Source organism: Lithobates pipiens, unplaced genomic scaffold (assembly GCF_037356315.1).
Source record: "Lithobates pipiens isolate NorthernLeopardFrog02 unplaced genomic scaffold, aLitPip1_a1.2 Scaffold_3, whole genome shotgun sequence".
NCBI classification, from domain to species: Eukaryota; Metazoa; Chordata; class Amphibia; order Anura; family Ranidae; genus Lithobates; species Lithobates pipiens.
This window is the reverse complement of record NW_027507790.1, coordinates 251,999,964-252,016,726: the sequence shown is the minus strand read 5'-3', so window position 1 is coordinate 252,016,726 and position 16,763 is coordinate 251,999,964. Positions and strand designations below refer to the sequence as shown.

Sequence of the window (16,763 nt, the reverse complement as noted above, 5' to 3'; positions counted from 1 at the left end):
ATCTCAAAATGTATTCAAAAATGTATAATTGTCATCTTAAAAAATAGAGATGAACATCTCAAAAACTCATAAAAGCAGCATGGTACAAATGACTTCCAGACATAGTAATATGTAGTAGTGGTAGTGCAAGGTGTACATCTGTAAGTTACAGATGCATATATATACCTTGCACTACTGCTACTACATATTACTATGGTTATGTCTGGAAGTCATTTGTACCGTACTGCTTTTATGAGTTTTTGAGATGCTCATGTCTATTTTATATGATGACGGTTATACATTTTCAAATAAATTGAGGCGTTAAGTACTCTATATCAGGGGTCTCAAACTGGTGGCCCTCCAGGTATTGTGGAACTACAAGTCCCATCATGCCTCTTCCTGTGGAAGTCATGCTTGTAACTGTCAGCCTTGCAATGCCTCATGGGACTTGTAGTTTCACAGCAGCTGGAGGGCCGCCAGTTTGAGACCCCCTGCTCTGTATGCTCTGTTTACTTGTCTTGACCATTATGATCACCTCATTTAAAGTCCCACGGGCTATTGTTTGTTTTTATTGTGTTCTGGAGCTAATATACACTATATTACCAATATTGGGATGCCTGTCTTTACACGCACATGAACTTCAATGGCACCCCAGTCTTAGTCCGTAGGGTTCAATATTGAGTTGGCCCACCCTTTGCAGCTATAACAGCTCCAACCCTTCTGGGAAGGCTGTCCACAAGGTTTAGGAGTGTGTCTATGGGAATGTTTGACAATTCTTCCAGAAGCGCATTTGTGAGGTCAGGCAGTGATGTTGGATAATAGAGCCTGGCTCACAGTCTCTATTCTAATTAATCCCAAAGGTGTTCTATCGGCTTGAGGTCAGGGCTCTGTGCAGGCCAGTCAAGTTCCTCCACCCCAAACTCGCTCATCCATGTCTTTTTTTGGACCTTTCTTTCCCATTCCCATAGACACACTCCTAAACCTTGTGGGCAGCCTTCCTAGAAGAGTTGAAGCTGTTAAAGCTGCAAGGGACGGGCCATCTCCGTATTGAACCCTACGGACTAAGACTGGGATGCCATTAAAAAGTTCTGTGTGTAAAGGCAGGCGTATCAATACTTTTGGAAATATAGTGCATATGTGATTTAACTCCCTATAGTTTCATCATTCTCTGGTGGCACTTTTTTTTTTTTTGGTCCTCTTTCTTATAATCATAATACCTCTTCATTGTGTCTTCTCCACAGATTTGCAGCCTGTTACTTATTCTGAGCCAGCCTTCTGGTGTTCAATAGCTTACTACGAGTTGAATCAGCGAGTGGGGGAAACGTTCCACGCGTCGCAGCCTTCACTCACAGTCGATGGCTTCACGGACCCATCAAATTCTGAGAGATTCTGCTTAGGTTTACTGTCTAACGTGAACCGCAATGCCACAGTGGAAATGACCAGACGCCACATAGGTATTCTTTTGCCTATGAGAGATTCTGTCACCTGTATACAGCTGCACGTTTGGACTCTGAATGACTATTAAAAGCTGGTTACATAGACCATTACTTTTTACCTGTGTACAACGGCCATGGGTGCTCAACCTGCGGCCGTCCAGCTGTTGTGGAACTACAAGTCCCATCATGCTTGTAACTGTCAGCTTTGCAATGCCTCGTGGGAGTTGTAGTTCCGCAACAGCTGGAAGGCCACAGGTTGAGCACTAGACGGACAAAAAACATAATTGAGCAACCTATCTTAATAGGTCAGCAGTAACTGTTTTTTGCATAGAATTGGCCTTCTCTTAAAGAGATCTTGTGACCAGATGGAAATTTATATTTAACACTTTCAGTAGTGTAGTATATGATGTGTGCTCACATATTTGTCAATCTCTTCTTGAAAACTTTTTATTTTTTTAAATAACTGAGCCAAACTTTTCTAGCGTTCCGATTCCTGGAAGTGTGGGATCTCTATCTGTGCTGACCCCAGCTGCCGCCCCATCCCCTCTTTCCTTCCATGTCATTGCAATGTGTGCGCTCTTCCTGCTCACTGTGGTGTCACTGCAGTGTGCGCGCCCTTCCTGCTCACTGTGGTGTCACTGCAGTGTGTGCGCCCTTCCCGCTCACTGTGGTGTCACTGCAGTGTGTGCGCCCTTCCCGCTCACTGTGGTGTCACTGCAGTGTGTGCGCCCTTCCCGCTCACTGTGGTGTCACTGCAGTGTGTGCGCCCTTCCCGCTCACTGTGGTGTCACTGCAGTGTGTGCGCCCTTCCCGCTCACTGTGGTGTCACTGCAGTGTGTGCGCCCTTCCCGCTCACTGTGGTGTCACTGCAGTGTGTGCGCCCTTCCCGCTCACTGTGGTGTCACTGCAGTGTGTGCGCCCTTCCCGCTCACTGTGGTGTCTTTGCAGTGATGTGGTAGGATGAGGAGAGCAGCTGCTGTGGACAACACAGAGAAAATGTCAGAACCATAGAAACCATTTGTCGGTTATAGGAAAAATAGGTCGTTATAAGGAACATATTGGCCAACATGTGAGTACAGATCATACATTACTACTTCATGTTTTTAAAGGATATGTTTATGGTTACAGGGTCTCATTAAATAATAAAAAATAAAAAAAAGTAAACCTTTTAATAGAGGGTTTACACATGGCACAGGTTTTGCAGAGCTTTAATTTTATTTTATTTTTTTTACGAGCACAGCATTAGCTTTTTCCTTTCTCCTTAACCTAAAACTAAAGTGCGAAAATTGTGTTGTGTTGATGCAGGAAGAGGCGTCCGGTTGTATTACATTGGGGGAGAAGTGTTTGCAGAGTGCCTCAGTGATAGTGCTATTTTTGTCCAGAGTCCAAACTGTAATCAGCGGTATGGATGGCATCCAGCGACCGTGTGCAAGATTCCTCCAGGTGAGCTTTATCCTGCTGAATCTGCTCATTTTTAAAAAAATGTTTATTTCCTAGGATATTCCATTATCGTTCTCTAAGTATTGTTTGATCATGTTAGAATTCTTCCACAATCCATGTATGATTATTCCTCAACATGATTTTTTTAGCTAAGGATACAAATGTCCTTCTTTTAAGAAACAGCAGCTGACAGGTTGTATGTTTTTTTTTTTTTTTAACCACTTCCCACCCGGTCACTGCACATATATACGGCCGGGTGGGAGCTTCCTCCTCCTTAGTGGACATTCAGGAATGTCCCGATTCGCTCATGTCACCCGGACACGGCGCATCTCGGATCGGCAGGAGGGCTCTGTGATTTGGCCCTCCTGATCACATGACCGTGTCCAATCACAGCCGTCATGTGATGTAAACAGAGCTGGTTGCTAGGCGATCAGCTCTCCTCTCCTCACACGGAAGTTGTCAGTGAGGAGTTCATTATCTCTGGATTCATTATCTCTCTATTTTTCTAGGTCTGTGACTCAATTGAAGTCATCAGCATGACATTGAGCAGCATTTGAAAAAGGGGTTGGCGGCAATGACAGCCTTCGTATTTCGTATATCTTCAGGGTCACTCGGCTCTCTCCTAGCCGAATCCTATGCAACCCGTTACTGCATTTTTCGTTTGTTGGCTTTTTTATGCATTTTATTTGCAGTGCCATTAATCTCTGGCAGATCCCCTTGCTTGAAACTACATGAAAAATGCAGAAGACATGATTCTTTTTATTTTGGCAACCCCAGCGCTGTAAAATCTTTAGTGCTCTTTGTTTATGGAGGGGGCTGGGGAGCGGTGTATCCTGTACCATGCTTGCAGATCAAATCTAGTTTACAACTGATAATGAGGACATTGTCTGTCCTAACAAAGGGTTAGAAGCTAGGCTTCTTGCATTGTCTGTTAATGAGTGAAGACTCAACCTGTCCTTAGGACAGACTCACTCTGACATTGTTCGGAAATGTGTGCAATCCTTCATGAAGCCTTCTGAGAAACCATTAAATGGTAAAACTTTGTGATATTTAAGGGTTTGTAAAGTCAAAATGTTTTTTTGTCTTGATGGTCTATGTATTACGATAAAAAAAAAAAACACCTGTGTGCAGCAGCCCTTTAATACTTAACTAAACTCCATCTCTGTCCAGCAATGTCCACGAGTGCCTCAGCCATCTAAGACTCTCCCTCCTGATTGGCTAAGATACAGCAATGGCGCCATTGGCTCCTGCTGCTGTCAGCCAAAGTCATTCGGCCAGCCAGGAGAGAGAGGGGCGGGCCGTGTTGCAGCTCTGTGTCTGAATGCACACAGGGGAGCTGTGACTTGGCTTGGGTGCCCCATAGCAAGCTCCTTGCTGTGAGGGCACTTGACAGGAGGGAGGGGCCAGTAGCACAGAAGAGGTACCCGAGAAGAGGAGTATCTGGGTTGCAACTTGCAAATCCACTGCAACAGAGCAGGTAAGTATAACATGTTTGTTATTTTTATAGAAAAAAAACACAAGACTTTCCAATCACTTTAAATGCAAGTTTTTTTTTTTGCTTTTGTTTTAAAATAACAAACCTGTTATACTTACTTGCTCTCCTCCTCCTCTTCCCTGCTGGCGCTCTTGGCCCTTACCTCCTACCAAGTGCCCCCAGAGCAAACAGCTTGCTGTGGGGCCATCCGAGCAGCCTCGCCCCTGAGCTGCTGCTCTGCGTGTCTGTTCAGACACAGCCCACTGGCTGTGATGGACAGCAGCGGGAGCCAATGTCTTTGAGGAGGGGAGTCGAGGCTGTCTTGTACATCACTGGATCGAGAGGGGGCCCAGGGAAGTATTGGGGTGCCTGCCGCACACAAGTTTTTTTTTTATTTTTTACCTTCATGGATAGAATCCATGAAGGTAAACAACCTTGAGCCTTTAGAATCCCTTAAAAATGCTGTCTTCTTTTTTTTTGGATGCTGTGTGAATAGGAACACATAACGAGCATATTGTCAGGATTTCTCAAATTTGACTGTGAAGGTGGATATACACTTTAATGCTATTTGTTATTTTTATCAACGTGTTTTTTTTTTATTTTTTTGTTTTTTTTTATTGGCAGGCTGTAATCTGAAGATCTTCAATAACCAAGAGTTTGCTGCGCTCCTTGCTCAGTCAGTGAACCAGGGATTTGAAGCAGTTTACCAATTAACCAGAATGTGCACTATCAGAATGAGCTTTGTCAAAGGCTGGGGTGCCGAATACAGGTACTCATCACTTGTGTAGGGCTCCCCCCCCCCCTTTTTTTTTTTTTTCCTTTCTTTTGCCCTTTTTCCAACCCTCCTTTTTTGTGACCATCTAAATGTTAAACTCAAAGGTTCACATTGACGCCCTTTTGATATACTGTAGATTTTTGCTGGAGGCAAAATCAAAAATCCCAGCTGCCAGTTTTACCTCTACAGTAATGAAAGTGTTGCATCTTGATCTAGTATAGTGTCAGATTACAGGACAGAAATAAGCAAGACTACCATTGCCAGTGGTTAGTTGCTTGTACATGCTTAAAGCGATGCATTTGTAGCAGAGCAACATTTCTCTTCCATTCATTGATGGACACAGCTCTCTTCTCTTTCATAGCCATGACTGATGGGGTTTTATAGCGCCATCTAGCAGGAGTAGGACACTAGGGAGGAAGAGCTTGGCACCTCCTATGGGCAGTCCTCTTTGCATAAAGCCCCCTCTCACTGCATAAGCCACCAGTTCTTCTGCCTAGTATTCAGGAATAAGGGATGAGTTTCCTTCTGGGACCTTTGGTTCTATAGCTTTTTTTCCTGTTTTTTTTCTTTCCATTTTTCTTTTTCCTGATACTTTTCCTGCAGAGATCTTCAATCAACAGCTGGGCTGCATAATATAGATCCAGTGGTCATCCCAGTCTGGCCAGGGAGCCAGACTGGGATGACCACTGCTAAGTGCTGGCCCCTCCCCTTCCTCCTGGAACGTGACCTGCCCCCCCCCCCCCCCTCCCCCCAGACTTTGATAGCTGCATGCTCTAACCCCCCCCACTTATGGGACTCGCTGGTCTGCAGTTTTGCCTCCCTGAACTTGGCGACTCTGGGTTGCCTTGTGGTTAGTGTGGAATACCTGGCAGTGAGATGCGATGGGTGGGCGCCCCATCCTTGGACTGGGGAAGTCCTGGGCTGCTCCTTTCCTGGTCATGGGGCTCCTGTAGCAATATAAGCTTAAAAGGATGGGACAAAGATGTCACCAGAGGGCAAAAAAAAATAAGGCTTTATTGATGAAACACATAATATCAAAAAATAGGTTTCAACGAGAGTGGCACACTGACCACTCTGGTGAGCCACATTTCTCCAATGTATCATTTAGTAGATAAAAAAAATCGCTGTAGTAAATTGACAATATTATCGTTAAGACACTAAACTCAAAGAACCCCCGCAACTCCATTCCTGTGGATCATGTCTTCAGGAAGGGATTGAAAAGTGGTGCTACTTTTTGGAATTGTCCTGCATGAAATAACAATTTCCTCTTATGTACATCCAATAATTTGATGATATCTATTGTCCGTTGGGACAGCTTATATATATATATATATATATATATATAATCTCTCTCTCTCCCCCCCCCCCCCCCCCCTCCCTCTCTCTCTCTCTCTCTCTCTCTCTCTCTCTCTCTCTCTCTCTCTCTCTCTCTCTCTCTCTCTCTCTCTCTCTCTCTCTCTCTATATATATATATATATATATATATATATATATATATATATATATATCTATCAAGTGGTAGGAGTGAAATGTGAACATCTATATAATCATAGTGCTCCGGTTTCCTGCTTCTTCTGAATGATTCTACCATAAAAACAATCATGTAGCAACCGTGTATTTCTGTATACGGTGGAAAATTGATGCAAAGTCTCTCAATCAACAAACAGTATTCACCTTACATGGCTGTTTCCATTAGTGTAGTGAACTGACAATGCCCCGTATGGGTAGTGCGAGAGATAAGGCAATCAACACCGTGTTCAATATGTCCGTGAATTAACACTGTAATATTTAATTATTAAGAAGAAATATATGGATGGTGTCCATCCGTTTTGTGTAATGCTATTTCAAGTGACTGTTTGTTCGGAGGGATTTCCTCTGAGCTTCACTTTTCGGCGTCTGGAGTACAGAGCTACAGTGGCCTGAATGGCTCACAAATGGTTGTGAAGAGGTTTCCCCAAGAATTCCGGATCGGCGACTAGATTGCAGAGCTACGGTGGCCGGAACAGCACAGTAGTAATTGCAGAAGTAGATCACTGAATACCTGGATGTCAAATAGTAAGGGTACGCCTTACATGTGGGCGGGTATGAGGTCGGAATTGGTAGACTTCATGGGGGAACTAGGCAACAATACCCGTAATATACGTTTTGACTTTTGTGACCGACCCCATGAGATATCGTTCCTCGACCTGTCCATTAAGGTGGTAAATGGATGCCTGACTACTAAGACCTTTAGAAAGGAAATGGCTGCTAGCACTCTGCTTCAGGCGGACAGCCATCACCCCAGATCTTTAATACGAGGAATCCCGGTGGGACAGTTCCTCAGAATTCAGAGGAACTGTTCCACATCGGACATTTTTGGGACCATTGTCATTTATACAGCAATCAGTGCTATTTAAATGCACTGATTCCTGTGTAAATGACACTGGCAGTGAAGGGGGTAACCAGGGGGTGGCAGTGTAGGGGTTAAATGTGTCCTAGGGGCGTGTTACTAACTGTGGGGGGGGGGCTGGGCTGTGTGTTAGTGAACACTGATCTCTGCTCCAATCACAGGGAGCAGAGATCAGTGTCGCTTGTTAGGCAGAACGGGGAGATGCTGTTTACATCGGCATCTCCCCGTTCAGCCTCCCCGTGAGACGATCGTGGGTATCCCTGCGGCGATTGAGTCTGCGGACCCGCGACCAGGCAGGGCGTCAGTATAAAACTGGATGTACCTGTACGCCAGTTTGCCTGCCCGTGCCATTCTGCCGACGTACATAATCATGCGCCGGTCGGGAACTGGATATCGTAGATTTAGAGAGGGGTTACTCTCACCGTACACTCGGGTCTAAATAAATAAAAATGTAATTGTAGGTCAGAGGTCAAGAGTAGACTTACGTCAGCCCTGTGATAGAACCCAAAAGCAAACTGATGCACGGTGAGACTGATCACCCCATACGGTACACATTGGCATGAGGTTAACTCTATCCTTTCAAACCAATGGCACACGGTCCGATGGTCTGAAGGAAATTGTTGGCGATAGACATTTGATGGTAGCAAACAGGGCTAGGAATTTGGACGATACACTCATCCAAACTGAATTCAAACGCCCGCAGAAATTGGCTCACAGACAAAATGAAGAGCATGTTTCCGTGCGGTCATTGTGGCACTTGCAAGTATGTAGATCGTTCCAAGGTATTCAAAGATTCAGGAGCAAAACATGAATATGAAATCAAGTCATTTATTAACTGTGATACCACCAGAGTCCTGTATGCCTTGAAATGTCCATGCAAAAAAACTCTACGTCGGAAAAACAAAACGCCAGCTCCGTGTTAGATTTGGTGAGCATCTGAATAGTATTAGACAGGAAGAAGATACCCCTGTGGTGGCCCAACACTTCTCACAGTACCATCAGGGGAAAATACTGGGACTGAAAGTAAAGGGCTTCTTCTCCCTCAACCTGAGTGAGCGAAAGGGAGATTTTGATACGGTATTCCTTCGTAAGGAAAAATCCTGGATCTTCAGGCTCAATAATCCTCGGCCGGCCGGCTTGAATAATGAATTGAGCTTGAAGATTTTCTTTGAACCATGAGTAGCCGTATTCACCCCTGTTAACCCGGGGAGGTCCATGACTATGTTTTACATGGTGTGACCTTAACACCAAGTACCAGACAGAGGTGTCTCTTGAACTTGCTGAGATTCTTATTACTGCAGTAACCCATTACTGTATTTTTTTTATTGTTAGCATTATTAAGTAACACTTCATTTCCTATTACTCTAAACATGGCGGCCTCTTTCTAATATTGCCAAATTGTTTTAGAACTATTAATTCCACCTTTTTTCCACCCTGAGAAAGCCATCCCAATGCTGCGAATTCTAAAGGATTTAACTAGGGGAGTAACTGTTTGAGATTGACTGGTTGTTATAGCAACCTTTTACACTGGTTAACTTACATTGCCCTTTTCTTTTCCCTTTCCCCCTAGTTGACTTACCTGTCTATTTTAATTGTAGTGTTTTGTCACCACAAGATGGCAGTATTTGTTAAAAATGACCTAGGTAAGAAGTGATTGGACACTGTCTCATATATAATGATGATGGTTACTTGCGTACGACGTCCAGACGAAGTGCACAAAACGTGTTGCCATAGCAGACGCTAGTCCACCCCCGCACTCCACGATGGCCCCTAATGCGGCAATGTAAGGTGTACCCTCGCTATTTGACATCCAGGTATTCAGTGGTGATCTACTTCTGCAATTACTACTGTGCTGTTCCGGCCACTGTAGCTCTGCAATCTAGTCGCCGTTCTGGATGTCTTGGGGAAACCTCTTTGCAACTATTTGTGAGCCATTCAGGCCACCGTAGCTCTGTACTCTCCGGACGCCGAAAAGCGACGCTCAGAGGAAATCCCTCCGGACAAACAGTCACTTGAAATAGCATTACGCAAACGGATGGACTTAAGCAAGCGGCAACACGGATACTTCCTGTGATTTCACGGTTAGAGGACACACCTAATGAAATCCTATCGTGGCCAGGATCATTTGGCAAAAGGAAGGGTAAGCACCCGTTCAGGACGAACACCATCCATATATTTCTTCTTAATAATGAAATATTACAGCTGTAATTCACGGACATATTGAGCACTGTGATTGCTTTATCTCTCACACTACCCATACGGGGCATTGTCAGTTCACTACACTAATGGAAACAGCCGTGTAAGGTGAATACTGTTTGCTGATTGAGAGACTTTGCATCTGTTTTGCACCGTATACAGCAATACACAGTTGCTACATGATTGTTTGTTTGTATGGTAGAATCATTCTATCAGTAGAAGCAGGAAATGGGAACGCTGTGATTATATGACTGTTCACATTTCACTCCTACCACTTGTTGAAATGAATATAAGCTGTCCCAACGGACAATAGATATCCTAAAATTATTGGATGTAACATAAGAGGAAATTATTTCATGCCGGACAATTCCAAAAAGTAGCACAACTTTTCAATCCCTTCCTGGAGACGGGATCCACGGGAATGGAGTTGCGTGGAGTTCTTTGATTTTAGTGTCTTTTAGCGACAATATTGTCAATTTACTACAGTGATTTTTATTTTAGATTTTTTTTTATCTACTAAATGGTACATTGGACGAATGTGGCTCACCAGAGTGGTCATTGTGCCACTCTTGTTGAAGCCTATTTTTTTGATATTATGGGTTTCATCAATAAATAAATTTCTGTTCAATTATACCGTGGTTGACCCTCCTTTTTTTTTTTGCCCTCTGGTGACATTTTTGTACCATCCCTTTAAGTTCATATAGCTAACTGTTGGTATTGGACGAATCGGCCATTGTTCAATTTAAATCTTATATGAGTGGTCTGGATTCAATGGTTTTTTAATATCGTTCGGGCTCCCGTAACAAGCTTGGTGTAGAAACCGTGCGCTGGGCTCTCTCCCGCAAGTTTCGGGCTGAGCTGCGGTCGGCGGCTTGCCCCTCTCATTTTCTGAAGAGTGGGTCTGCGGTCTTGTGACATCCTATTACAAGGCCTGATTTCTTTCCATTTCACCAGCGACGGTCTTTCCCTCCCAATCTTCGCCTCTCGCTTCAGCGCCTTCTGGCTCTGTATGAAGTGTCGCAAGCCCTGCTGAATCAGGGGGCATGGTGGTTACATTATCATACCTGACGTGTTTCTGGAGTTTTTCCTCCAACCTATTCCTGGTTCCAAAGAAGGAAGGGATTTTGTCCGAGCCAGGACCTTTAAGGCCTCGAACACCCTTGTGTGGGTTCAAAAGTTGGAATTTACTTGCCAGTGGTGGCCGTAGGTGGCGCTATAAAACCCTATCAGTCATGAATGTGAGCTGTGTCCGTAAGCAAACTCAGAGAAAGGGATCTTTTGGGGAGCTACCTTGCCATGGCAAAGGGGATTGTGTAATTCAGTTGAGCTATGCCATGTAGGCTCAGCCGAGATGGACAGGTTGCTGCAGCGGAGAATTCTGACTAAATGTTATCCACTGGAGAAGGGAATGGTATCCCACTCCAGTATCCTTGCCAAGAAAACCTCATGAACACGAAGTTAACCACTTCCCACCCGGCCAATGCACATATACGGCCGGGTGGGAGCCGTCTACTCCTGATAGGACGTTCAGGAACGTCCATCAGAAGGAGTGGGATCGCGTGCCCGCATAGCGGCGCGATCCCGATGCGCCCGTGTCACCCGGACACGGCGCATCTCAGATCGGCAGGAGGGCTCTGTGATTGGCCCTCCTGATCACATGACGGCCGTGTCCAATCACGGCCGTCATGTGATGTAAACAAACAGCCGGTTGCTAGGCAATCGGCTACTCCTCTCCTCACACAGAAGTCATCGCTGAGGAGAGCAGATCGCTGCAGCCGGCTGATGATCAGTGAGTATGAGCTGTTTTTACAGCTTTTTACTCACTGATCACCAGTCTAGTGTACACACAAATCACCACACAGTAAACACACCACACAGTATAAACACAATGTCCCCATACATGTCCCCAAATAATAAAAACACATGTCCCTAATAATAAAAACATGTCCCCCACATATGTCCCACTAAAATCACATGTCCCAATGATTATCTGCACACATATGTACGTGATCACCTGCACACATATGTACATGATCATTTGCGTACATATGTCCGTGATCACACAAACCAATTATTATACACTTAACGGAATTTTTTTTACCAAAAACATGTAGCAGAATACATTTTGGCTTAAATTTATGACAAAATTTGATTTTATTGGATTTCTTTTAAAACAGAAAAAAGAAAATATTGTTTTTTTTTCCAAATTTCCGCTTTTTTGCGCTTATATCGCAATAAATAAAAAACGGAGTCGTGAATAAATACCACCAAAATAAAGCTCTATTTGTGCGAACAAAATGATAAAAATTTCATTTGGGTACAGTGTAGCATGACTGCGCAATTGTCACTGAAAGCGCTAGAGCGCTGAAAATTGGGCTGGGAAGGAAGGGGGCGAAAGTGCCCTGTATTGAAGTGGTTAAGCAAGCTCCGAGAGGCAGTGGAGCACAGAATAGCCTGGTGTGCTATGGTCCATGAGGTCACCAAGAGTCAGATATGACTAAATGACTGAACAACAAAACAAATCTAGTTTTCTACGGATAGCTTACCTCACTGCTGGAGTCCTCATTGGGTAAGCTCTGGTGTTTTAGCTTACTTGGGTGAATGACCCCCACATGTATCCAGGTCTGGCAATTGGGCTTTCAGATTAGAGCAATGTCACGTATAGGTGGTGGGCACAGTCACTGCCCTGAATGGTATAATTGACAGGGTTTTTTAGCAGGAGAAGTTGATATTGCTTACAGTTTGCAACGCTATTGCTGTTTAAGATTACCGTATATACTCGAGTATAGGCCGACCCGAATATAAGCCGAGGCCCCCAATTTACCCCCAAAAAAACTGGCAAACTTATTGACTCGTGTATAAGCCGAGGGTGAGACATGCCTGTCCATCCCTGTGTGTGTGTCCGTCCATCCCTGTGTGTCCGTCCATCCCTGTGTGTCCGTCCATCCCTGTGTGTCCGTCCATCCCTGTGTGTCCGTCCATCCATCCCTGTGTGTGTGTGTGTCCATCCATCCATCCATCCCTGTGTGTGTGTGTCTCCATCCATCCATCCATCCCTGTGTGTGTGTGTCTCCATCCATCCATCCATCCCTGTGTGTGTGTGTCTCCATCCATCCATCCATCCCTGTGTGTGTCTCCATCCATCCGTGTGTGTGTGTGTGTGTGTGTGTCCAGCCTACCTTTGTCCCGAGCCTCCGTCCCGTGCCTTGCCTCCGTCCCGTGCCGTGCCTTGCCTTGCATCCGTCCCGTGTCGTGCCTTGCCTTGCCCCGTCCCGTCCCGTGCCTTGCCTTGCCTCCGTCCCGTGCCCTCTTCGTCGGCGGCCATTGTAAAATTCAAAAGCTGCGCCGCCGCCTTCGCCTGTGATAGGCGGAACACTGAATTTCCCAGCAGCCTGTGTTCCGCCTATCACAGACGTCGTATCATCCTCGTCCGTAGTACGAGGATGATACGATGTCCGTGATAGGCGGAACACAGGCTGCTGGGAAATTCAGTGTTCCGCCTATCACAGGCGAAGGCGGAGCCGGAGGCGCGGCTTTTGAATAGAATGGCCGCTGTCTGTCTGCTCGACACGCTGATCGAGCGGGCAGACAGCGATGACTCGAGTATAAGCCGAGGGGGGCACTTTCAGCCTCAAAAAAGAGGCTGAAAATCTTGGCTTATACTCGAGTATATACGGTATTATGTTTTGTCACTACTTTTATATAGCACTGACCTCTCAAATGTTCTCCCATTTCTAAGCATCTCTCTCCTGTCTTTCAGGCGGCAGACAGTCACAAGCACTCCTTGTTGGATTGAGCTTCACCTGAACGGACCTTTACAATGGCTGGACAAAGTGTTGACTCAAATGGGCTCTCCCTCAGTCCGCTGCTCCAGCATGTCCTAATGGGGCTTCTCTTTTTTTATTTTTTTTTTTCCAATTTTTTTTTTTTTTTTTTTTAAACCCCCTTGTACGACATGTGGGTTCAATACAAAGTCTTGGCAACAGACTTAATTCAGCTCGTCTGTCCATAGTATTTGTGTGTGGTCCCCATGAACTGTTTACAAATCCAGAAAAAGAAAAAAAAAAATACTGAGAAACAGCACTTGAGGTCCCATCAGCTTAAAGCACCTTGTTGGATAACATTTTCTGATACCATAGAGGAAAGTGCAGTGTGAAGTCACTCCTTACTTTGGGAAGGGATGTTTTAAAGGACATTTAACGTATTATTGGGCATATATCGGAGTGTCCAAATGGTTTAACAATAACATGAGCGGCCCTCTTATGCGTCATGTATAATTACTACATTTTTGCTGTTATACATTTTTAGATCCCGATTAGGGTGTGTCTGCTTCTTTTATTTTAGTCCCTCCACCCCAAAACCATTTTTTGCCATTATTATTACCCTTAGCATATTTGTATTTTCTTTTTTTTTGCCTATTTTATAAGTTGACTTAATAACAATGCATGCTTGCTCACTTTCCCGTACTTTTTTTTCTTAGCAGCCGAAGAACTAGCCATGCCATATTTTTCGTCTTTCTCTTGGTGGCTACGTTTTAAAGAAGTCATTCCCCATCCCCCTTTTTTTAATAACAGAATTATGCACTTGTAAGATTACATCTCCAGAGACAGTAGCCAATTCAACTTTTTTGTTCATGATGACAAAATTATTTGAGATTCTAGAATAATAAAGTGTTTGAAGGTTTTTTTTAATTTTAAGTGCATGTTATTGTGGACCCTTGGACACTACATTTTGCACCCTATAAAAGTATTTTTCCGGTTGTCTGCCTTTTAGGGACGGGTTGGGTCAATGATTGTGTAGACAAGGGTACTCTGACTTTAAAGTGTACATCTTACTAACAAACTCATTCTTTAGCTGTCTGTCCTTTTTATAAACGTGAGAGTGGCAGAATTTCCTTTCATCTCTCTCTCTATTCCTCCCTCTCTCTCTCTGTCTCTCCCTCCACCCTGGGCTGCATTGACTACATTAGTATTGTACTTTGTAAGTACAGCTAGTGACCTTTGTTGGCTTTCAGAACAAACTTTGTGGCCAGTGTTAGGTTTAATAATCACTAGGCTAAGTTGCGGAAAGTGATTACGCGTCTGTATAGCGTATCGTTATCCCCTTCCTCCTGCCGCCGGCCATGTTCGAGGAGTTTCTTCTACTGGGACAGGCAAGAAAATATTCCACTCGCCCAATTGCGCCCGCCGCCTATGATTTCGAAAGGGTTCTTGAAAACATGCCCTGCTGTGGGTTCATTGAAGATCTGGAGTTGAAGATGCCTGCTGTAGTACCTAGATGCAATTCCGAGACTGTTTAATGGTAAGCAGAAAGCCAAACCGTAAAAAAAAAAACAAACAAAAAAAAAAACGTAATTGGCAAAAGCATTTAACATTTGTGAACTAGTTTTACCAGTAGATCGTTGTATTGGTAGAACTTGTGAACTTGACATAAGCTTTGTGCGTGTTGCATTTGCCGAATATGTGAATACACTAATAAAAGGTTTAATTCTCACGTCAGTGGTGTGATTTTCTAAGTCCTGGGTATGATTGATGCTCACCATTGTGGGTTTGTATGTACGGCTTGTACGATTATAAATGTACTTTGGGCCTGCTACCTTTTTCGTCTGCATATGTCCGTCAAAGTAACCTTACAAGAATAGGCAACATTGGGGTGGGGGGGGGGGGGGGGAGAGGATGGGGCTTGCTTTTATATTTGTAAAGAACGTTGCATTTTATATCAGGATCTACAGTAATGCCATTTTTTTTATCTACCAACAATGATTTAAACACACACTGTTTAATTTACATTGTTCCTTCTATTTCTGTACAGTGGATATAAAAAGTCTACACACCCCTGTTGAAATGTCCGTTTTCTTTGATGTAAAAAAAAAAAAAGAGACAAGGATAAAAATGTCCACCTTTTTAATGCGACCTATAAACTATACAACTCAGTTTAACAATAAACTGAAATCTTTTAGGTGGAGGGAAGTAAAAATAAAATAAGATGGTTCCATAAGTGTGCACACCCTTAAACCAATACTTTGTTGAAGCACTTTTTGATGTTATTGCAGCACTCTGTCTTTTTGGGTATGGCACATCTTGATTTGGCAAATATTTGTCCACTATTCTTTGAAAAGCACTTCAAATCTGTCAGATTGGGAGAGCATCTCCTGTGCACAGCCCTCTTCAGATCACCCCGCAGATTTTCATTCGGATTCAGGGCTGGGCTCTGGTTGGGCTATACCAAAACTTTAATCATCTTCTGGTGAAGAGGTCATCATGCTGAAAGATGAAGTTCCTTTTCATGTTCAGCTTTCTAGCAGAAGGGTTTGTGCCAATATTGACTGGTATTTCGAACTGTTCATAATTCCCTCTACCTTGACTACGGCCCCTATTCCAGTTGAAGAAATACAGCCCCATAGCTTGATGCTGCCACCACCATGCTTCACGGTGGGTATGGTGTTCTTTTGGTGATGTGCAGTGTTTTTGCTCCAAACATATCTTTTGGAATTCTGGCCAAAAAGTTCAACTTTGTTTTCATCAGACCAGAACACGTTTTCCCCACATGTTTTTGGGAGACTTCAGCTGTGTTTTTGCAAAATTTAGCTGGGCTTGGATGTTTTTCTTAAGAAAAGGCTACTCTACCCCATAGCCCAGACATATGAAGAATACAGGAGATTGTCGCATGTACCACATAGCCAGTACTCACCAGATATTCCTGCAGCTCCTTTAAAGGGGTTGTAGAGGTAGATTTTTTTTTATTTGCTAACTAGCTTACTTTAAGCTAATGCAGTGCTACTTCACTTACCCATTCCTTCCATTTCTCTTCTAAATGTCACTAATCCTTGTTTGAAATCCTCACTTCCTGTTGGTCTTTATGGAGCTTGTCAGCGTCAGTCGAGCCGTTTTGCCAGGTGGTGAGTTATTTTGGATCAGTGCAGGTAACCCACAGGTGCACTTCTCTGCACCTGCGGATCAGTTTGAAAGCAGCCCAGTAACTACTGCACAACAGATAAGCCCAAATATACACTGTGATTTTAGTAATAAACCTACCTTTATATAACAGTATTCTATTTTATTCCATTCCAGAGCA

The 16,763-nt window shown here is 44.0% G+C and overlaps 1 protein-coding gene across 2 annotated transcripts in view; it reads left to right on the top strand.

Annotated features, from left to right (window-relative positions):
• Nucleotides 1-15,182, top strand: part of SMAD2 (SMAD family member 2) — a 120,325-nt gene extending 105,143 nt beyond the window's left edge. For both annotated transcript variants that reach the window (XM_077463038.1, XM_077463037.1), the window contains 4 exons: nt 1,221-1,433; nt 2,721-2,858; nt 4,954-5,098; nt 13,450-15,182. In XM_077463038.1, the coding sequence (XP_077319164.1) occupies nt 1,221-1,433; nt 2,721-2,858; nt 4,954-5,098; nt 13,450-13,573 (620 nt within the window). In that variant the 3' untranslated portion in view covers nt 13,574-15,182. The remainder of the gene's footprint in view (nt 1-1,220; nt 1,434-2,720; nt 2,859-4,953; nt 5,099-13,449) is intronic.
• Nucleotides 15,183-16,763: the final 1,581 nt, after the last annotated feature.